Raw genomic sequence first — 21,597 nt, 5'->3', positions numbered from 1 at the left:
TTGGTTATAAAACGTTTATTCAAGATATTTTTTGTTATGTGGTTTCTTCTTATATTAGTCGGACGTAAAAACCTGTTAAAATGAACACATTAACAAGGGGGAGGGATTAAGATTTGGTTAATTGTTAATAAATAGTTGGGTCAATAAGTCAGATAATGCAGTGAAGTATATAGGATAATTTATAGAGATGGAAAAACATAGAAGAAGAATATCCATATCTCTGTACTATATTGTTATTTTGAGACACATAAGCTATAAATTTATAGTCGGACTTTTTTTTATTAAACGAATATAATAGTAAAACATGAGGAAAACCCAACTAGCCAAAGTTTGTATACCCTTGCAGTTTGTAATTGGATCATGGGACCTTTTCGTATTCTGCATACTTAATAAAATGTGAATTTTGGACAACTTTAACGACCCTATAAAATTAAAAAAGAAAATAGGTAAATGTTTTTCTTGACAATTCAAAGTTGTTTTACCCATAACTAAGACAAGACAAAAATGAATTTAATATTTGAAAATATTAAAAGTTTTGTTTATTTGTCGACAACCTTAATTGTGTAACCCCTTATAATATTTTGAAAAAAGGGTATACCATTTTTTCTGACAAATGAAAGCTTAAACAAAAAAGAAAGCTAACTTTGGCCAGACAATGTTTGTATACCCTTGCAGGTAACAATTAAAATATATCATAACTAAGCCAAAAATGCATTAATTTCGATTCGGAAAGCAGTTTTGTGTTAGTTTTTATTAATTTAAAAAAACTGCATACCAAATTACAAATTTTAAGAAATCAAAATTTTTGGCCATTTTTGCTAATTTTAATGATGTAACCCCTTATCAAATTTCGCAAAAATGGCCAAAAAATCGATTTCTTCCGGACATGTCTAGAAAGATTTGCATGTTAATGCTGATCAAGAATATATATGGTTTATGGGGTCGGAAATGATTCCTTGACTTAGAAAAATATTATTTTGTATTATAAAATCTAATTTTTTATATTAAAAAAGTCTTGATTTTTTTAAATTAAAAATATTATAACCCGGCCAAAATTGCATTAATTTTAAATCGGAAAACTGTTGTGTGCAAGATTTTCTACAGTTAATCTGCATACTTCATTTAAAAATTTTGAAAGTTCAATTTTTTATCAAAATCAAAAATTTTAATGATGTAACCCCTTATAAAAATTTGCAAAAATGGCCAAAAAATCGATTTCTTCCTGGCATATCTAGAAAGATTCCCTGTTGATGCTGATCAAGAATATATATACTTTATAGGGTCGGAAACGTCTCCTTCACCGCGTTGCAAACTTCTGACTGAAATTATAATACCCTGCAAGGGTATAAAAACCAAAAACTTAGTCAAAAAAGAATTAATTTCTATTTGAAATGAGCTGTTTTATTAGATTTTATTAGGTTAACAAATCTGCATACTGAATTTAATATTTTCAAAAATTAAAATTTGTCAATTTTTGGCAATTTTGAAAAAGGCGAACAAATTTGTTTCTTCCCGCGATAGCTAGATAGACATGCCTGTGAATATATATGACTTATGAGGTCAGAAATGACTTTTCAGTGACTAAAATCATAATATCCCTCAAGAAGACCGGAAAGAGAAACGTTGATCAAATTTTCGGATATTTTTCGATAATATCTATTATTTAACGATAAATGCAATATTATTTAATATTTTAAAGTTGAATATATAAAAAATAGGACAGACCTCTTGGGCCGATATATGCACATCCCTAGTTTCTATATAGAATATATGTATAAACCAAAAAACGTCTATGTTTTTCCATCTCCTTTAGATTCGTCCTGAAAGTAGGACCTTAAGCTTAGTAAATTTTAAAATGGCTTTTGATTCTCCCCATCGAAATGAAGGCACATAATAATAATACAGTTTGAAAATGCACGGAATGTTCGTTGTTGTTCAGGGACATCAGCGGAGTCCTGAGATTTGAGACCAAAGTGTAAGAGAGCAGAGGGAGCAGAAGCTGGAACACAAACAGGACTTAGACATCAACGCCACGGCTCGAATGCAGGTCAACGCAGATCTTAGAGTTGCGGTTCTGCTTCTGACTTATCTCTAGCACTTGGAACATCTCCTTAAGGGCCTCGCTGGTGCCCGTTTTGCGACGGTTGCGCCTCCGCAGGGTCACGCCACCCGACTTGAACTCTCGCATCAGAGCGTCAAGACCTGGGGGAAAACAAAAGTTAAATTCAATTTAATTCGTGGTTCCTGGGCTTTGCGGTGGAATTACATTAAGTAGCTGGCTAGCGGAAGCTTATCTGACATGCGGTTAGCTGTTGTGGCCCAAGGAGCAGCCGAGATACTCACCCACCAACGCAATCGAGTAAGCCCGGGACTTTAAAGGGTGTTTTATTTGGGTAAGGTGGCAATTGGACATAAATCACGGGACAAAGGCCAGAGAACGGGTTGCGGAGTACAGACTGTCACCGGCGACAAATGAAGCTGGAGACACATGTACTCTGGGGCTACAAGTCAATGGAAATGTAAGGTCCACTACGCCTTAAGGCGAGTGTGTGTGTTTTCAGGGGAAAGACCAGGAAAAGTGAACGGGCGCCAAGAAAAGTGGCGCAATAAAACACGGAAATATAAAACGCACAAATAATAATAATAATAAGCCTGGACGGGAGCAGCGGCAACAATGCGGCTTGCCTGCTGGCGCCTCTGTTGCTTCTAGTTCTGGAACGGTGCTATGGCTTGGGCCCCTCTCCTCGTAAAAATAATAAATTGCGTCCTCTACACCATTGCCATCATCATCGTCGACGTCGTCGTCGTCGTCGAATTTGATACGGTCTCCTGGCTTGACAGGGGAGAATGGAAACAGGAGTGGGCCGGGAGGCGACATAAAGCTGCAAAAGCGAGCGTAAAATATAGGAAAAATGCGAACGCTCTACGCTTCACTTCGTTTAAAGCCGAAACTCTGGCAGGTTGCGCCAGAAAGGTTGCCAGGGAATGGAAGCCAGGCAAGTACCTTTTTGCTCCAGTTCCCTAGAAAGGGAAAGGGCACGGGGCTGGGGACACGGGTCGAACTTAAATCAAATTTAAGTTTTCAATGTATCGCATGGAACCGGAAATGCTACTCACGACGCTAAGAGCTTTAGTGTCGACAGGATATTGACAAATGTGTGCTGGAATTTCCGCTTCCGTTGTAAGGGTAGCAGGGAGCATCCCAATTCGTTTAAACCGATGCCAGGCCCGTAGATTTGGCAAAGAAGGCAGGTCATGGAGTCGGGCCTCCGTAGAAAGTAAAGCTGGCATTCTGGTGGCCATGGCAGCGACACCAACAATGAATGGCAGCAACTTGTTGTTATGTATACCTACGATGTGTGTATTGAGCCTGGACAATATCAGAATTTTCATTCGCTTCGCCTCGCCTCGCCACGCATCGCTCCACCTCGCTCTGCCTCGCTTCATTTGTTTTTGCGCCTTGCCGCCGAGCAGGACGAGGACGAACTTGACTTGACGAGTGCGGCCAGGACACGAGCAGCGCTGATGCCTAGCCGTAAAGCTGATGTACGGCTGGCTGCCAGCTCAAACGCTTCACGTGCCTCAAGAGACGCGCGCGCGTGTTCTCCGCTCCACTCCGCTCGCAACAAGGTGTCACGTTCCCTGTACAGATATATATATGTTACATATATATATATATGCTATATAGAGCTATATAGCTATCGTGGCGTCACTTTTCTGGCTTCCAACAATACGCGCGTTGATTGATTTTGATTTGAATGTGCGCTCGTTACGCATACGACGCGTGGTGCGCGCCAAAAAGTAGCCAAGAGCAACAGCAACATTGCTGAAGTCAGTGCCAAAACAAAACGGAAACGGAAGTGCTTAGTGACAGCGCTGGATTGACGCTGTGTATGTGAATGTGAAAGTGTATGACCGTGACATTGCAGGCCTGGTATCTAGACTCCTCGTTCGGGTAAGTGGACAAGCGGAGGATTAAGTGCCAGTTAAAGGCAATCGGCAGGGATTTTCCCTCCATTCACATTAAAAAGAGAAATTCTAGAGGCATAAATCATCTCATTAAACCTAGCCTATTTGCTTCTCCTGGTTCTGGGTCGATTCTAGTGTATATATACAAAATATTATATATATTATCCTGCTGCATACGCACACATGGACACAGACATACACAAAGGTGGAGCAACAATGTATTTACACTTTTATGCGGGTTGATTCAATTTTCAATCGAGCTCATCCCAAACAGGCTGCCCTGCCATGTGCAGGCGGCAGCTGATTTCTCTATTGACAACATTCAGATTTAAAGTCCAGTGCCTTTTTGCCCAAAAACGCAGTAGCAACCAGGTGTTTCACAATTGTTTCATCGCAATAAAAGCGTAAATTAAACGGCAAAGATGGCCCACAAGTGCAATGACTGAATAAACACTTCTCCTTGGCGGTATTTACATATATATACACATTTGTATATATAGTTCGCATTCCATTCTAACTCGGCTTCGCATTGTGTTGGCGAATGTACGTTATGAAATGATGACAGTAGGAAATTTCTATTACGCAGCTAAGTGGAAATCTCCACAGTTAATTGGGTTTCTGGTTAATATTTAGTTTAACTAGAGGCTGGAGCTTAAAGTTTAAAATTGTATTATGTTATTGAGTTCTCTAACTAAACTGTTTTAGGTTCTTGTTTATTTTTCACTTGAATTTAAATTTCTATATTAATAGATAAATTTGCTCGATTTTCATTGTCTGTCTACTGTTGTTAAGCTTTGACCTTAAAGATCGATCGTAAACCATGGTTTACTACATATAATATTGGTTACAGTCGTCAATGAAAAATGAATCTATTTACGACTTTTTAATTAATTACGAAGAATGCGACATGAAAATAACTTAACTTAACTATAGTTCAGAGTTTTAATTCTAAGCTCAGTGGATTTAAATGTGGGTTAGTATACAAGCTTTCCAGCGTTAATGCCATACAGGCTACTCGTGCCAGTATTCCCTATTGTTAGTAGTCCTGTCGCGGTAGACTTCTGTCCTCTCACTCTTCCAAAGAGCTGCTCGCAAACTTAATTAAGAAGTTGCTGCTGCAGCAGTCGACAGTGAACGGCACGAGGATGGCCCAGGAGGGGGCAGCAGGAGCGGAGCTAGTGAAAGCCTGCATTGAGCCGTAAAAGAACCCGACGTGTAGGTAAAATCAATTACAATCGCAGACGGGTTGTTGCGTTGCGTTGTGTTGCGTGTGTCGAGCGGAGAAGGGCGGTGTATGAGTGGCGTGGGGCCTAACTGACAATTGACAGCAACAAGTTGGGCCCTTCAAACAGATCTCCTCACCGGGGACACTGCGACACAATGGCAGGGCACTTGTCAACGCACAGCTGACAGGGGGCAGGGATTAGCCACAGACACAGCACACGGGTGCGAACATGAGTGGCCTGCCCGAAGGGGAGAAAGCTCCAACACTGATTCAATCAGCTTTTTTTCAAGCCAATTTCCCAAATTTAGCTGCTGAAATCGATGCTGGGCCATTGAAATGCTTCGATCCAAAGTATTCCAAGGACTTTTCCACTTGTGCATAGTTTCCGCCGTCGTCGAGGGAGTTCATCTAGAGAGCTCCTTCTTGAAGGGCACAACTTTTCAACAATGGCCAGAAGTTAACGGCGAGCAGCTCTAAAAGTTTATCAAATTTCATATGCGCTTATGAACGGTCTCAAAGGTAGGCTTCGGAATTGAAAAACAAAATCGTAAAGAAAAAAGTAAAACGAGGAAAATCCCGAGTCTGACCAAAGGCAAAAGGAAAAGTGTTCGTAGGTCATGAACCTTTGGGTGATAGATACACCCCTCAAGTCTGCCTTGGGCTACTCTGGTGGCCAGAGAATATTTTCTGCGGTGGAGTACATACCTGTAGCCGCCTCGGCCTGTACCTGATGCTTCACGTTCTCAATGATCTTGTCAGCGCTGCCTTTCCGCAAACTGTGCCCTGCAATGTGGTCGCTGAAGCTGCCGCCGCCAGCTGCCGCCGCACTGGATTTAGAGTTAAGTTGCGGAGGAGGAGGAGGAGGTGGCGGCGGTGGTGGAGCAGCCAGCGCCTTTTGCTCGGACTTTTGCTCTAAGTGGGCCAGCTTCTCCTCGGCACGGTCGGCCCGCATGTGAGCCTCGCGCAGCTGCTCCTCGAGGATCTCCAACTTAAGTTGTAATTTTTTTAGTTCATCGTTAGTAGTTTTGGCAATAGCCGCATCCATTAGACTTTGCTACAAAATGCAAGAAACGAGAGAACAAGGGTAGAACGGGGCGCGGGAGCGGGTGTGGCATGGTGTGGGTGTGGGTAAGAAAATTAGTATATATTTCAAAGCAACTAAGGGTCAGGGGTTAGTGCATCAAAAGGTAGGAGGAGCGTAAGTTGTGGGTGCAGGAGGCGGCGCACGGCAAGCGAACTGCTTACGTGTCTTGATTGGTTTTTCGGAGAGGGGTGAAGAGAGAGTGCAGAGAGGTGAGTTGTTGACCCGGCACCGAGATTAGCTAACAACACGCCCAGCTGGGCTCAATTCTGTGCATTTATCAGATTGTCGTGCAGGGGAGAAACGCCACCACCAGGTGATCGTGTTGTGGCTCAGTTGCTCTTGAAGATATTCGAGAGCGGCTTGAAAATGTCAAACACGCTGCGTGTTTGCTAAAGATTTGGATGGACAGATGGATAGAAAAGATTGTTTTGAAAGCCGTAGATTCAGCCAAGTGTTTAAGATCAACCATGAAACTGCAGACTAACCATTTCTACGATGCGCTCATTGTGCTCCCTCGCCTGCTGCTGCACCTGATCCTGGATCTGCTCGAACTCTGCCTGCTCGTTGAGCACGCTCGACGATGTGCTGACCCTTGATCCCGCCTGCTGCCCGTCGGTCAGATCCCGAGTCTTTGCTGTCAGCTCGTCATTGCGCTGCTTCAGCTTGATCAGAGCTGCCTCCATCCTGTAACATGACTTTGAATGGAATTGCTCCCCTTTACATTACTTGGTTGAACTCACTTCTGGCTGGTTTCCACACTCTCCTTCATGTTTTCGGTGAGCAGCTTGGCCACTTTCGTGAGGTTGCTGTTCTCCGTGCGAAGGGATTCGTTCTCCTCCTCCCATGAATGTTGCTGTTAAAAAGGCGAGGGAAGGAAAGAGGTAACTTCCATTTTACTTCAAATGCGTCCCCACTCACCTGCTCCAGCAGTTCGGCCATCTTCTCGTTGGCCTCGTACAGTTGCAGCTCCACGGCATTGGTGGCATTTTTCAGGGTGAGGAACTCATCGGCCAGACGTTCCACCAGGCCACTGGTGATGGGCACCTCATCCGAATTCACATCCACAAGGCTATCCAGATCTTGAGTGCCGCCGACACTGTCGCCACTGTCCGTGCTGCCCTGCTGCAGGATTTTGAACAGCTTTCGTTTGAGTTCCACGGATCCAAAAACGGTGCGAGGACTAATTAGAGGGGCCTGAACCGTCGTCTGCTTCTCGCGCATATGCTCCAGTTCGCTTGTGAGACTAAAAGTGAACCAGAACATACGTTAATTTGTTATATTTCAGATATAATAAATAATAGGGATTTATATCGAATATAATATAATGATATGACATCGACAGAACATCGATTAAAAATCAAATTTAAGATATTTCTTTCCAGCACTCACTTGTGTATCTGATCGACCTTCATTTTGTGCAGCTTGTCCAGGGCGTTTCTCTCGTTCAGAGCCTTGCTGAACTTGGAGCTCATCTCCTTGATTTGGGTCTCAAAGTTGGTCTGGTGCTGCTGTAAACTTTCCAGCTGGGCGCACAGCTTTTCGTGCTGAGTCTGTTGCTCCTCCTGTGTGGTTTTATCTGTAATAAAAGTCATTACAAGATGTAAAGGATTCTAAAAAACTAACTGAACTTACGCGTCTCAATCTCCAGCTTGAGCGCCTTGTTCTCCTCTCGCAGAGCTATGTTATCCTCCAGCAGCGTGAACATATCGTGCTCGGGGTCCTGCTCGTTGTAGTCCGGCTCCCGCACTCGACTCCGGCTGCGCGTCTTGGCCTCCTGGGTGCGGAACTTGGCCACTGGTATGCGTCCGCGTCTCTCCATCTTGCACCAGATCTATTGCCTGCGGCGGGGCGAACCAAAAGGATATGGTTGTTATATTTGGTGGACAAGTCCGGGGGGGTTAATTCTTAACTCTGCTTACGTTTCGCCTTAAAGCCAAAGTCCTTAACCTCTTCTTAAGCTAAGTGATGCAAATGGAACTAATGCTCGGCCATCACCAAATGATGAGTGTGTTTTGAGTTTTGGATGCACTGGAGTGAGGTGTGTGTGTGTTGTATATGGGGGAAGCTTGGATGGGTGGGTGTGCTGCACGGCATGCCTTGAAATTGATGAGCCCACATTAAAACGCTTTGCATGTTTACTTTTCGTTTTTATTATTTGCTGTTTACAATTTCTTCTTGATTTCGGTTTTATCTTGCTTTGCCTGGCGCTTGCCCGCCCCTTGCTCTAATGTCCCTGTCCTTCTGCCCATCAGGGCTGTGCTTCAGCTTCTGCTCCCTGTTCTCTGCTCTTGTGATCTTTTGCCTCAGCAGGTCCTGCTCTTGGGTACAAAATTCTACAGAAGTTGGCCGAAAGCATTTGGAATGCCTGCCGAAAGTTGCTACGAAACTAGTTAAAGTGTCACGCCTCGGAAATATTAGCTTGATGGCTCAGTGTGTCTGTGCAGGAGCGTTTCATTTACTTCCTCTCTTTCTCTGGTTTGTGGTTTTATATCGTTCCTTAACTATTTTAATTTAACTGTATTTTTGCCATCTGTTTATCGTTTCTTTTTGCTAATTACTTATGCGTACAATTTCCTCTGCCATTAATCATCGTCCTTCCTCATGTTTTGTCACTTGTAGTGTAAAAATAAAAAAAACCTAAAGTTTATACACAAATATGTCGCTACCGTTTGTTATGTTTTCGTTTTTGTTTTGCCTCGCTTTTAATATTATATATAAACTTTTGAGAGAGTTGCTTTGTTTTTCATTCAATTTTATAAAAATAACTAATTGAAGGCGGCTTAGAGCTCTTTGTTTTTGCTTGTTTTCGTTATGATTTTGTGTATGCTTTAATGCTTGAATGTTTTGTTTTTTGTTTTGTTTCTTTTTCAATTTGGTTTAAATAGCTATATAATTATGTGTTTCGAAATTAATATTAGTGTATTTTTTCTTTCCTTTTTACAGCTAATTTTAAGATTTATCTTTGGATAATCATCATGCTTTTCGTGTGCTAAATACTTTACATGTCTTTACGCATTTCATAATTTACAATATTTTTGTTTTTCGCTTTTTTTTTTCTTTTTAGTATACGTACGTATATTTTTGTTTACAAATTAATATTGTTATAATTTATTTATATATATTTATATAAATATTTATAATTAACTTTAGTTATAAGTGAAGATTCTGTAAGCGGGAGATACGGTTTGGGTTAACTTTTGTAATTTTATGTTTTGAGCCGTGTTTGCATTGAAAATACATATAAATAAAGAGATTTGTTTATAATAAATCAAACGAAAGAATAGGCGAATTCATAATACTTTGTACTGAAAGGTAAAAATAAACAACAAATTCGTTACAAGTCTATAGAGAAGTTACGCTAGGCTACGCACAGCTGGGCCAGCATACAAAACTGTGTCAGATCTTTAATTCAAACGAGCTTCAAACAAAATACTGCAGTTTTTAGAAGTAATTATATATATATATATATATATATATATATATATATATATTCTTATATAAATTGGATGCGATTGGAGCTCTTGAAAGGGGTTTTTGAATTTCGGAGATTCCTTTTCTAGACTAAATAGCTTTCCGTTATTGTTTGCTTTTGCTTTTTTGTATTTATTCATTTGATGCGACGAGTAAATGTGTTTAAATACGTGTTTATATTTGTGTTGCATTACTATGACCGAGTCATCGAGGGGGAATTATCTCTCTCTTGGCTTTCTCGTAAGGAACGTACGTGTTGTGGTGATACAAATAAATTGTTTTTGGTCAATGTGTCTTGAAGGTTTGCAAGGGAAATCTGTGCAGTGTTTAAAAACAAAGAATTTTCGTTTCTCCACAGATTCTTTTTGGATACATCGTACTACAAATTAGTGTGTGAGTGTGTGTGTGTGTGTGTAGGTTTTGGTGTGTGACTACGACCGCGCCACTTCTGGGAAATGACTTTCAAACGATGTTCTTGCTGAATGTTTCGGTTTGGCTGGCTTCGTTGTGGTGTCTTCCTGTTTTTTTGGGCTCCCGCTTCCCTTTGATTTGTTACATCTCCTCGATAAAGTCGCGCAGCTGGTCGATAAAGGGCCGGCGGTAGGCTGACGAGTGGCCAATCTCCAGCTTGTACCACTTGTCGAACGACTCCTTGGGTATCACCTCGCTGTCGTAGAGCACGCTGAACGTGCTGCATATTGTCTCGCCGGCTGCCATCTCATCGCCCTCGAGCTCGGCCATAAAGTGCTGCTGCAGAGAGTCCACCGCCTCGTCTATGCAGGCTATTTCCAGCGCCTCCTGGGCGTCAATGCAAAGACGCAGCAGCGGCGTGCACCTGGTGCGGAAGCTCTCTGTGTTTAGCTGCAGCTGCAGTGCCTTGCCGCCTCCCTTGTTGCTTTTAGTCATCACAGTCAGCGCATAATCACAGCACAGGAATTTGGTGAGCTGCCTCACAAAGTGCGCATTGATGGCCACGTTGGTGTTGATGTAGTCGATGGCCATGTCACAGGACAAGGCCAGCAAATATCTGATCCGCTCAACATGCTCCAGCGGCGAGCGTGGCGTCGTCGCGCTACTCGAGGCTCCTCCCTTTGCTTTTGGTTGTGTCTTTCCCTGGCCCTGGCCGGGCACGCCGTTGTTGTCCAGGAAGTAAAAGCTGTGCGACTGCACAAACTCGCGATACTTGCCAACATCGTTCCAGAACAATTGCCCGCGATCCAGCTTGTAGTCGTTGTGCCACACCTTGCGGGCATAGGCGGCCCCGAATTCCTGCACGAAATAGTTGACAAAGGCGAACACGAAGCGATCCGTGAAGAAGGAGTCCTCCAGCCAGCGCCTCTGCCACACATCCTTCAGATCCAGGCGACCAGAGTGCATGATGGGCCCGAGAAACTCAAAGACATAGCTCCAGCCGTTGGGAACGTCCACGAGGAGATCGGGGAACTCGTCGCTGAAACGTGTGTAGGCCTGGCCGAAGGTTGCCTTGTCCAGCGCCTCCTTGCTCATAAGGTAGGCAAAGACGTTGCCGCAGGCCAGACGTTGCTGGCGCTTCACCGCAGCCCCGTGCAGGTAGTTTATCATCAGATATTGCAACGTCTTGGAGTGCTGCTTGCCGCTGTACGAACGCCACATTACGAGGACCTCTGGCTGCCAGTCGCGCGTATTGAGAACCTCCTCCACCAGCTGGGTGATGAGCTCCTGGCACTGTTTGCCCGTGAAGGCGATGTCGGTCTGGTGTTCCACATGGCTGCTTCTATTGCCACCACTGACATGGACTGCTGGCAGGGGAGTGCCCAGAGGAGGTGGAGGCTGGTGGTACGGCGATAAACTGAAGTTCTGGCCGGGAGGCGGTAGACGCTTGAGCAGGGATGTGGGCGTAGGCGGCGGGACGCTGGTGTTGGTCGATGGTGGGCCGCTAACAGGACGGTTGCCACTGCGCCACTGGTAGTGCGAGGAGTTTCCCAGCTTAGCATGCGAGTCGTCGCTGACGTTGCTGCTGCTGAAGCGCAGTTTGCTTGGATCAATGCTCAGGGACTGGTTCTCGTGCTGCTGCTGCTTGGGCATCTTTTGCATGAAGTAATTGTTGCCGCTGTCATGGCCATGGTGGTGATGCTTCTGCTGCTGTTGCTGGTGATGCATCGGCTGCGAGTGCTGGCTCATTCCGCCGCCGCGGCTGCCACCGCCCCCGCCTCCTCCTCCACTGTGATGCTGTTGTTGATCCTTGGAGTCGTCGTGTGGCTTGTGACGTTGGTTTCGTGCACCGCCCTGGGTCTGGTTACTCGCCGGCTGATCCCAGTTCCGCACCCTCAAATCGAGCACGTCCTGCATCATGAACCGCACCCGACTACTGATCTTGATGTGCGCCTGCTGGCGATGTCCCGTCCCGCGAGACCGGTTCACAATGTCCTGGATGCGGCGGAAGATCTTCTCGATGCGGTCCCGCAGCTGGTACTGCTCGGGCAGAGTGGTCTCCAGCAGGTGGCCCACGGTGGTCAGAAGCTTGCACATGTACTCCAGCTTCTCCTCGCAGCCGTGCTCCAGCAGTGACTCGACGCAGTTCAGCACTCGGTCGCTGGTCAGCGATTGCAGCTTAAAGAGCTCGCCAATGAAGCGAACAGTGCCCCAGGCACGTCGTCGGAACTGGTACTCCAGGTCCTCCATTTCAGAACGCAGCTCGGCTTTCTTGGCGGGATCCGTGCACTGGTTGATACGATCCACAGTGGGCTGCAGCTTCTTGGCCTTGGCATTGGCATCGTTTACGTTCGACTCGAACTCGTGCTGAATGCGCGTGATCAGGGAGCTGGTGAAGAGTGACTTGTTCTCGGCCTTGATTTCGTGGAAAAGCACCTTGCAGAAGCGGGCATAGGTGGGCGCGAAATTCGGTTCACTAATGGTCTTTTCGAATATCAGCAGCATGACCTGAAAGGGATTCAGGGGTTAAGGTTAAGGGGTTAACAATAAAGTGGCATAGATAGCCTCATTGCTTTAAATTTCATAATTACAATACAAAATCCAACTTACATTTGTCATTTTCGCCTCATTGTCCATTTTAATGCTGGACATCTCCTTGAGCAGAACTTCAAAGTTGTCGGGCGTCAGCTTGTTGAGTATGCCGCGCACCTTCTTCAGCACGCCCTCCACATCGTTGTCCTCATCCTGACCCTGAGCCATGGATGTGCGACGCAGAGGTTCCGGCTGCCAGGCATTCTCACACTCCGATAGCTTGATCTCCTCCTTAAGCGAAAGCTGTACTCGGATTATGTCCATATGACGTTGGTTTGGATTGGATGCTAGGCCGCCGCCTCCGCCGCCCATGCCCCCAGAGCCACCGCCCATCTGCTGGTGTCCATCGTGGTGCTTCTTGTTGGCTCCATGGCCGCGACCTCGCTTGCCGGGAACATACTCCAGGGACTCGTTGAAGTTCATATGCTGGTATTGCTGGAATTGCTGGCTATGGGCGTGAGCATGGGTGTGGGCATGGTGCTGCTGCTGCTGTTGCTGGCGGGAAACGAACAGCTGCGAGATGCAGTCACCCTTCTGGCAGGGCACCATTGGTGGCTTGCGAGAATCGTTCAGTTTGGACAGCTCACGCAGTGTCTCCATGCTGTAGCGATAGTTCCTGATGGGAGGAATGGCAATGGCACCAGAGGCGGACCCGGAACTGGGACTGGGGCTCTTTGACTTGGTTTTATGTTGCTTGGCCTTAGGCGATGATTCTACTCCCTTGCCTTTTGCCTGATGCAGCGGCGAGCTCTTCTTGCTGCCGCCGGCGCTCCTTTCTCCGGGATTTACAATGGATTCGCCACTCACCTTGGGAGCACAATCCACATTGTCGCCGCTCTTGCTGCTGAAGGACGATGCATCGTCCGCTGCCTGGCTGATGGTCGAGCTGGACCATGTGGAGCTGCATATGAAACCGGTGTCCTGGCGCGCCGCCTCCTCGTTGAAGTCTCCAAACTTCAGGTCCACCATGACATTCTCTTCGATTTTGGTGCACACGACGACATCGAGGGCTGGCGGCTCATCTTCCTCGCACGCCGAGCTGCTGCTGTTAAGGAACTGTAACTGCTGTGTTTCCGAAAAGGATGCAACGGAAGTGTCTGGGCTGCTCTTCTGCAGAAACTTGGCCACAATCTCCTCGTTGGCCAAGTGCTTGACTTGGGGATTCCGGCTAGACATGCCGCTGTCTTCCTTGCTGTCAGCTGAGGGGAAGAGATGATAATAAGAACCACTGAAATATTTGCATTTTTGGATACTTACATTCAGCGTCGCTGTCTGCTTCGCCATCCATGTCGTCTGTGATGTCATCCTCGTCATTGTTATTATTGTTTTGGCTCATCAACTGCTGCGGCTCCTTGGGCCTCAGCACAGTGTTGTCGTCTCTTATTGTAGAACTTATGAAGCTAGGATTATTACTAGTTGTTGCACTAAGCTTATCAGTCGTCGGTTGCGCCGTGGCTTTGTCATTGACAGTTGTTGCCGTTCCGTCATGTTTGGTTGTTGTTGCCGCTGTTAGAGTTGTTGTTGAAGTGGTGTTGTTATTGTTTGTGTTTTCCTCCGGCTCTACTCCATTTCCTCCATTGCCCCTGTTGCCCTGACCTTGGCTGCTGCTTGTGGTGGTGCTGATTATCGTCGACTTTTGTTTCTTTTTCTCCAAATCCCTGGCCCGCTTCTTTGCCTTGCGCTGATTTTTGGTTATATTGCTGCTGTTGGAACTATTGGTGCCAGCGAGCTGGGTGACGGCCGCCGAGATGCGGTTGGGAGTCGGGACTGCTCTTCCCGCCACCTGCTGCTGCTGCTGCTTTGCCTGCTGCTGGACATTCACTTGATGCTGCTGCTGTTGTGGTTGCCTTTGCTGCCTAACCGTGTGTGTGGGGGTGGAGGCTGCCGATGAAGAGGCCCCCGAACTTGTCGTGGTGGAGGTGGCTGTGGTGGTCGCCAGTGGAGCAGTACTGGACTTTTTGATGGGCGACGCTGTCGGTACCGCTGTGGTCGCTATGGATTTACTGATGGGCTTCTGAACTGGTGGTCGTGAGCCTGGCGACGAGAGAGGCGTCTGCATTGGCTGGCTTCGGGACAGAATGGATATGTTGCCCGAGCAGCCGCTGGCCGTTGCCTCGGCCACGTCATTCGCTATAGATGTGGGCGTGGCGGTACCTTTAAGTAAAACAATATTTATTTATAGGATGCCAAAGGTAATCTCACTAGTCACATGCACTCACTTTGCTTGTTGGCCGACTTGGGGCGCTGCTTTTTGGCTGGCTCTTGGAACAGTACGGCGGGCTGGGGTCCCGCCTCGATAGCTTCAGTCGCCTGAGTCAATTCCTTGTGTACGAGTGGCAGGCTAGGATGGGTCTCCGTGACATTGTCGACTGCAAGATGAACTATTAGACTTGGGCTTGGACAGTTAAGTGTAGGCCAACTTTGGCTTTTCGAGATTCCCTTCTGTTTACAGTTTATAATTTATAGTTTATGCGAAATGCTAATTTGACTTTACTTTAAAATTTCAATAATTTATGTGTGACGCAAAAGGGTTACTGAGATGCCAGGCAAAGTCCTTAATTTCCGAAAATTTTACTCACAAACTTAAATTGGAATAAATAAGGAAACTATATAACAACAAAGTTGGTTCCCCTCTTATTAAAACGCTAAAGTACACATGTCCCAGGTCAGACTTACTCACCGTCACTGTACTGCCAGAAGCTGAGATGCTCATCGGTGTTGCCGGAGTGGGCCAGTATATCCTTTACAATCACACTAATCTGGTCCTTATCAGTCACCCCGGACGTGGTGGAGAGGCCACCCTGATCCAGACCCGATTCCTCCTCCTCATCTTCCCCGAATTGCAGTCCAGATATTTCCCCCAAGGAGAGAGCACCTTTCGGCTGAACATTCTGCATCTGATGTTCGGCCAAAGCGGAAGAGAGCAGGGACGAGCCCGAGGTGGAATCCATGAGAATGGCCGGTGCCTGATATAAGCACGTGGTACTGTTGCTATCCGAATCCAGCAGCTCAGTGCTCGGTGTCATTGTCGAGGAGGCTGAGTCCTTCTTAATGAACACGGAGCTGCTCGGGTCCATCACATTCTCCTTAGTGTCCGGATGAATAATGGGAATGGCATATCGTCGTTTACCCACCTTGTCGCAGCTGGCTCCTCCTAGTTGTGGTTGCTGTTGTTGTTGCTGAGCCCCGCCGACTACCGGTGGAGCCGTTAGCGATGTATTGGAGAATCCGCCAGTGGCCACCGCCTGCACTCCAGCCACATTCGGCACATTGCCGGCCATGGCCGTGGCGCTGCTGTTTTGCATGTGTATGGGTGGTGTATAGGTGTGTAATCCTGATGGCGCTGGAGGAGGTGCAGCCTGCATTCCAGTTGGTGCCAGCATGGGTGCCGCTGCCATCCCAGTGGGAGGCTGTCCCAGAGCCAGGCCCGGAATAAAGTTGGGCGTCAGATGGAAGGTGGCGGCTCCGTTCAGGGCCCCGTTGTGTGAGTTTATCATGGGAGCCACGGCAGCCGGAGCAGGACGCTGGGCATTTGTCGGGGCCATGGCGTAGGCGAAGAAGTTCGTATGCTGGGGCGGAGCCGCCGCCCTCTGGGTACCTCGTATGTTGCGACTGTGGGAGTTGCCGCCGCTGGTCACATTGTTAGCCCCACTATTTTGCACATAGTAGGCAATAGTCGGCAGCTGTCCTGTTGCGGCAGCACCTCCCGGACCCGGCTGCTGGCCATTTGGCGCCTGCAACTGCTTCTGCTGCTGCTGAGGCTGCGGTGGCGTTGGCGTATAGAAGGCGGCCGCCGGAGCTCCTCCCGCTCCGTTCGTGGGGAATGGCACCGCCGATTGCATACTCATCAGTTGCGCGCCCTGGGTGTACGGTATGTAGGCGGCGGATATGTAGGTGGCTCCGGTCCCGGCCGCATTGCCGCCGGGGGTTGCGATCAGGCCAGCTGACTGCGGGAAATGGGGTGGCAATGTGGGGTTGCTCAGCGCCCGGTTAAGATTGGCGGCGCTGGAATTGGAGGGCGCAAGCACCCCATTGGCGCCGTGGACACCACCACCATGATGTCCGCCACTGTGTCCCTGGTGGCCCAGCGAGCCGGTGCTGGCGGCGGCGCTCAGTTGGTGGGCAGCGCCGCCGCCGCCAGTGGCATTACTATTGCCCGCAGCCGAGTGGGCAGCGTATGGCGGTGTGTTGTAGAATATAACCGGAGGATGGTGCGCCTGCGCTTGTACCTGCTGCTGCTGCTGCTGCTGTTGTTGAAGCTGTTGCTGAAGGTGGACGGCGGCGGCTGCCTGCTGCTGTTGTTGTTGTTGGTGCTGCTGTTGCAACAGCTGCTGCTGTTGGTGGTGATGGAGACCGCTGTGGTTTGGAACAAACAATGCGTGGGCGGCCTGCTGTTGCTCCTGTTGGTGAAGGAGATTGCTGCGCACCTGCTGCTGCTGCTGTTGTTGCTGCTGCTGCTGTTGCTGCTGCTGCTGCAGGTGATGGTGGTGCGAGTGCGCCGTCTGGTGGTGCTGGGCTTGGTGGTTGTGGTTTTGCTGGTGTGTCGACTGTGGCCTGGTTCCCTTCCCACCCCCTCCCGTTTGCAGGAACATAGGAGGACCTTCGGAGGATCTGCACACGCACGCACACAACACACACACAGAGGCACGGGAACAGGCACACGGAGGAGTTAAGAAACGCGCGGCCGGAACAGGAGCAGATGTACAAATCGTAATGTTAGTAAGATGGAAATGGAAGTGAAAATGGAGATGGCGGATGTGGGTAAAGCTTGGCTGGTATTATTTTGTTTTGTAAAGCGGTGGGATGCATGCGTGCGAGATTTGGTGAGAAAGCAAAAACCCAAAAAGCGGCAAGCAAATCTTATGACTAAAACTGTGATCGAAAAGAGCCCTGAAATGCACCCGCTCTCTCTCTCTCTCCTCTTCCCTTGTTGATTCTTCAACTTAATTGAGCTCTTCAATTCTGTGTTATGTATGGAGTATGATGTCACTTTCATGGGGCGGCGGCGGTGCTTGAAGATGGCCACCCGCCCTGCCTTATCGCCGCTTTTATCAATGGTCTAGTCAATGGCAGCGGAAAGTGCCGAATAAAGAAACTGTGTACTATGTAAGCTGCTGGTGACACACAACAACAGGTGGCGAATTACTCAGCTGCGGAGCACGGACCAGCTAAAGAAGCCAGCGGGCGTGGGAGGTGAGCGATGGATGTATCTTCTGTCGGTTGTGAGGCCACAACCAGTTTGGCACGTCGTCAGAGACACTTTCCTCGGCACAGTACCACAAAGGGCATTGTTTTTTGAAGCAAATATGATATAGGGTTAATATACAAATCAAATCAGTAACAAGAAGTGTTTACTCCGAAATCGAAGACGATATTCGTAAACATTGATATTTTTATGATCAGAGACTTGTTACACAGAAAATAAAATCTTTAGAGGTTCTAATGTGTATTTTTAGAAATAAAGCTATACCCTTCCAGGTAGGAATTGGATCAGGGGACAAACTTTTTCAACTATGCCAAAAAGGCATTAATTTCAAATTAGCTTCAGATTGAAGTTATAATACCCTTAAAATTGTATTCATAATTTTTTGGAAATTCGTAAGCTTATAGATTAAATACTCAAAGCCAAGAATGCATTCATTTAAATTCGTTTTTAATTAGTTTAATTAAATTAAATTTAAAAAAAGGAATCTTTTTTGGTTCGGCCGTATCTATAATATATCTGGTTTGTGGGGTCAACTACTCGGTTCTGAGTAAAATTATAATAACCTGCAAGGGTATAGAAGAGTACATAAGTCTTGAATATTAAAAAAAAACAAGAAAGGAAGCTAACTTCGGCACACCGAAGTTTGTATACCCTTGCAGATTGATTTTGATATTTATATTATAAATTTAAATGCTTAAAACACACACAAAACAGAGTTTCATTACATTTTACCTAGACTTATTATGTTTACAGTTTGACGGTTACAGTTTTACATTCCCAGCTTTACATTTTCTCTACATCTACCGATCGCTTCTATGGCAGCTATATGATATAGTTGTCCGATTTTTATGAAATTTATACCATAATTCTAGAATAATAAAAAAAGCTTATATCTCAGAGTAGATAAACATACGATGGAAAACAACGAAGCTATAATTTTTTCCCTATTTATTTCTCGATCGTTCCTATGGCAGCTATATCATATAGTCGTCCGATTTTCATAAAATTTTTACCAAAATTCTATAATAATATAGAATGGCCATATCTAAAAAATTGTGCAAAAATGTTGAAAAACAGCAAAGTTATAATTTTTTTTCTACAAATATATCGAACATTTGTATGGCAGCTATATGATATAGTCGTCCGATCCGGCCCGTTCCGACATATATAGCAGTGAGAGCATATAGAAGACTATATGCAAAGTTTCATTCAGATAGCTTTAAAACTGAGGGACTAGTTTGCGTAGAAACGGACAGACGGACAGACGGACATGGCTAGATCGACTCGGCTGTTGATGCTGATCAAGAATATATATACTTTATAGGGTCGGAAACGTCTCCTTCACTGCGTTGCAAACTTCTGACTGAAATTATAATACCCTGCAAGGGTATAAAAATTATTAAAGACTGTCTTATGCTCCGTGTGCTGGCCTAGAAAACAGCGACCGCTGGTGCGATTTTGAGGCCATGCACCTCGCCACGGGGAAAACCAGTTTCCGCCCGCCCAGCGAAGAGGCTGCATGCATTCGAGAGTCGGACTCTCTGGCGAGCGAGATGGCAGACAGAAATGCTTACTTGATTTCTTGTTTGTTTGTAAACAAAACCAGTTGGGACGGCTGTGTGGGTGAGAGAGCTTATAAGAATGGGAGCTGCTCTAATTGGGATCGCCGCGATTGGAATTCGCTGGCAATGGATGGGATAAGAGAGGAGAGAGAGAACGGGAGCGAAAGTGCGCTTGTAGTTGTGTGCGTTTAAGCTAAAAAAGCAACAATAACTAATGCGAATAATTTACACGAGGATTAGTTGTCTGGATGAGGATGAGCAATTGTGGCCACTGACTAACTTACCGCTTCCTGTGCTGCTCCAGCTGATGAGTCCACTCCAATGGCAGTTGTTGCCCGTGTAGTAGTGTTTCTGTGTTGCTTCTAGTTGGACTCGGTGAGATCCTGCCCACTACTCCTCCTTCTTCTTCCTCTTCCGCTACCTTAGTTCACCTTATGTTCGTCGTTGTGGTGCGCTCTATCCGGAATTTTCAGATATTCCATATATAAAAATACGCGAGTCTATGGTGCAGCACATCCACATCCACATTTGTGCAGACGAGGGACGAGGGGCACGTACGCGTACATACATACGTACAAAAAGGTAAAAAACAACGCACACGGCGAGTGATAAATTTTCACGGTAATTTTTCTATAATTAATAGAAAGTGAAAATGCTTGAATTTTGCCTTAAATTACAATTACGGTTTTTTTTGACTAATTCTACGAATGTCCGAGCAGAGCCAGCTACGATTTAAGTCCGTCTTTGCCCTCTGTCCCAGCTGTCCCGAATTAAGAACGAATTCCAATAAAGATTCCCAATTTCGGGTCGGATGGCGAGTCCAAAGGCTCTGAAGCTCACTTTTCCCTATTCAGTTTTTCCTGCGCCGAGGCGAGGCGTTGGTTGTTGTTTTTGCAGTTCGCTTTTCTTTGCTTTTCGCCCCGTCCCTGTCTGGCTGTCCGTACTTACCGCTCCGTTCCTTGCTATCCGCTCTAGCTCTCTCGCTCGCGCGCACACACACACACAAAACTGAGGAAACGAAAAAAAAATACAGTTCCGCGCGGGGAACACGCCGAAAACGTTGCACTGGCACTGCCCTTTACATCAGTGCATCGTCCGCTACACCTCGTTATGTATACTAGTTCACTATATGTTACAAATAATTTTGTAAATGTAATATTCTACAGAAACACGTCCGTGTTTGCGATTTTTTGCGATGCAGAGTGACCGTTATAGTTGGGGATGTGAAATACCAAACAGGGTTGCCAGATGAAAATTGGGCAAATTAATATTCTTGATGTTCAAATCACACCTGATACTCGAACCACATCTGATTCTACAACCTCTGGTCCCTCATGAACGAAAAGTCTGGCAACGCACCAGTGCTGCCAGACATTTCGTTCGTGAGCGAACAAAGCTGCCAAGTGAACAGGTGCTTCTTAGTATTAAAAAAAGCCACCAGATGCCGCTTTAAAATATAGGTGAGTTTCAAATCGTAACCTTAACTTATTTCTTCCAAAGTTTGGCTTTAACTTTAACATTACTTTTTTTATGTTTTGCAATAACGTAATTTTCGACTAATAATTTTTGTAATCACGTTGTGATTCTGACGGCATGGATATCGAGTATGTTCTTCTTTGTACGGTCTTTGTCCCTGTGTGGGTGTGCACATGCGCAGAACTTTGCCTTCCATTCGCAGCTTCCGTAGTGCCGCCCAACTCCGCCCACTTTCCCGGGAAACACTTGCACTTACGCGCTTGTAGTAAAAGTTTTCGCCCTTTGTATTCCGCCGGATGTGCAGTCATGGCCACCGCCCACTCCTACTTTTCGTATTCCCCAATCCTTCGCTACGCATTGCCATTTTTGAAGCCGGCTTATCAGCTTTCTCTTTGCCATCTTATTTCCAGCTGCAATTGAATTTTTTCCATAGGGTAATTTGTTCAATTTTAATAATTTTAATTTTAATAAACTGGAATAAACACATGTCCAACATTCACTCAACGTTGCCTTCCCGCATCTAATAAGGAATGCACAAACAGGAACTAAAAGGATTATTTTGTGGCCGGGAAAGCAAAAAGGCCAGACCGCAAATGCAAAT

At 46.2% G+C, this 21,597-nt stretch overlaps 2 protein-coding genes across 5 annotated transcripts; both read right to left on the bottom strand.

The window, feature by feature from the left end:
- LOC108075539 (shootin-1) lies at positions 1–19,940 on the bottom strand. 4 transcript variants are annotated; one of them, XM_017168036.2, is made up of 8 exons: positions 19,805–19,940; positions 7,911–8,116; positions 7,668–7,854; positions 7,197–7,521; positions 7,019–7,131; positions 6,764–6,962; positions 5,900–6,248; positions 1–2,202 (listed from the first exon to the last, which is right to left on the bottom strand). In XM_017168036.2, the coding sequence occupies exons 2-8, from the start codon at positions 8,095–8,097 to the stop codon at positions 2,018–2,020; spliced, it is 1,545 nt and encodes a 514-aa protein (XP_017023525.1). In that variant the 5' UTR covers positions 8,098–8,116; positions 19,805–19,940; the 3' UTR covers positions 1–2,017. The 4 variants fall into 4 exon arrangements, with proteins under 4 accessions (XP_017023525.1, XP_017023527.1, XP_017023529.1 ...); XM_017168038.2 differs by lacking the exon at positions 19,805–19,940 and adding an exon at positions 8,198–8,320; XM_017168040.2 differs by lacking the exon at positions 5,900–6,248 and having other exon boundaries at positions 2,038–2,202.
- eIF4G2 (eukaryotic translation initiation factor 4G2) lies at positions 10,288–19,940 on the bottom strand. The gene is made up of 6 exons (XM_017168035.3): positions 19,805–19,940; positions 15,433–17,363; positions 14,972–15,121; positions 14,010–14,906; positions 12,771–13,951; positions 10,288–12,668 (listed from the first exon to the last, which is right to left on the bottom strand). The coding sequence occupies exons 2-6, from the start codon at positions 17,342–17,344 to the stop codon at positions 10,302–10,304; spliced, it is 6,507 nt and encodes a 2,168-aa protein (XP_017023524.1). The 5' UTR covers positions 17,345–17,363; positions 19,805–19,940; the 3' UTR covers positions 10,288–10,301.
- Positions 19,941–21,597: the final 1,657 nt, after the last annotated feature.

The sequence above is a fragment of the Drosophila kikkawai genome, chromosome 3R (assembly GCF_030179895.1).
Source record: "Drosophila kikkawai strain 14028-0561.14 chromosome 3R, DkikHiC1v2, whole genome shotgun sequence".
Lineage (NCBI taxonomy): Eukaryota > Metazoa > Arthropoda > Insecta > Diptera > Drosophilidae > Drosophila > Drosophila kikkawai.
Note: the sequence above shows the minus strand (reverse complement) of the source record. Positions and strands in the feature narration are given on the sequence as shown.

Excerpts from the sequence above, each read along its gene's own strand:
- LOC108075539 (XM_017168036.2), bottom strand. The coding sequence starts at position 8,097 with ATGGAGAGACGCGGACGCATACCAGTGGCCAAGTTCCGCACCCAGGAG. Across the intron at positions 7,855-7,910 it reads CAAGCTGGAGATTGAGACGC|ATAAAACCACACAGGAGGAG; the intron begins GTAAGTTCAGTT and ends CTTTTATTACAG. Across the intron at positions 7,132-7,196 it reads TGGCCGAACTGCTGGAGCAG|CAACATTCATGGGAGGAGGA; the intron begins GTGAGTGGGGAC and ends CCTTTTTAACAG.
- eIF4G2 (XM_017168035.3), bottom strand. The coding sequence starts at position 17,344 with ATGTTCCTGCAAACGGGAGGGGGTGGGAAGGGAACCAGGCCACAGTCG. Across the intron at positions 15,122-15,432 it reads CTTCTGGCAGTACAGTGACG|TCGACAATGTCACGGAGACC; the intron begins GTGAGTAAGTCT and ends TTCATCTTGCAG. Across the intron at positions 14,907-14,971 it reads CAAGTCGGCCAACAAGCAAA|GTACCGCCACGCCCACATCT; the intron begins GTGAGTGCATGT and ends TTTTACTTAAAG.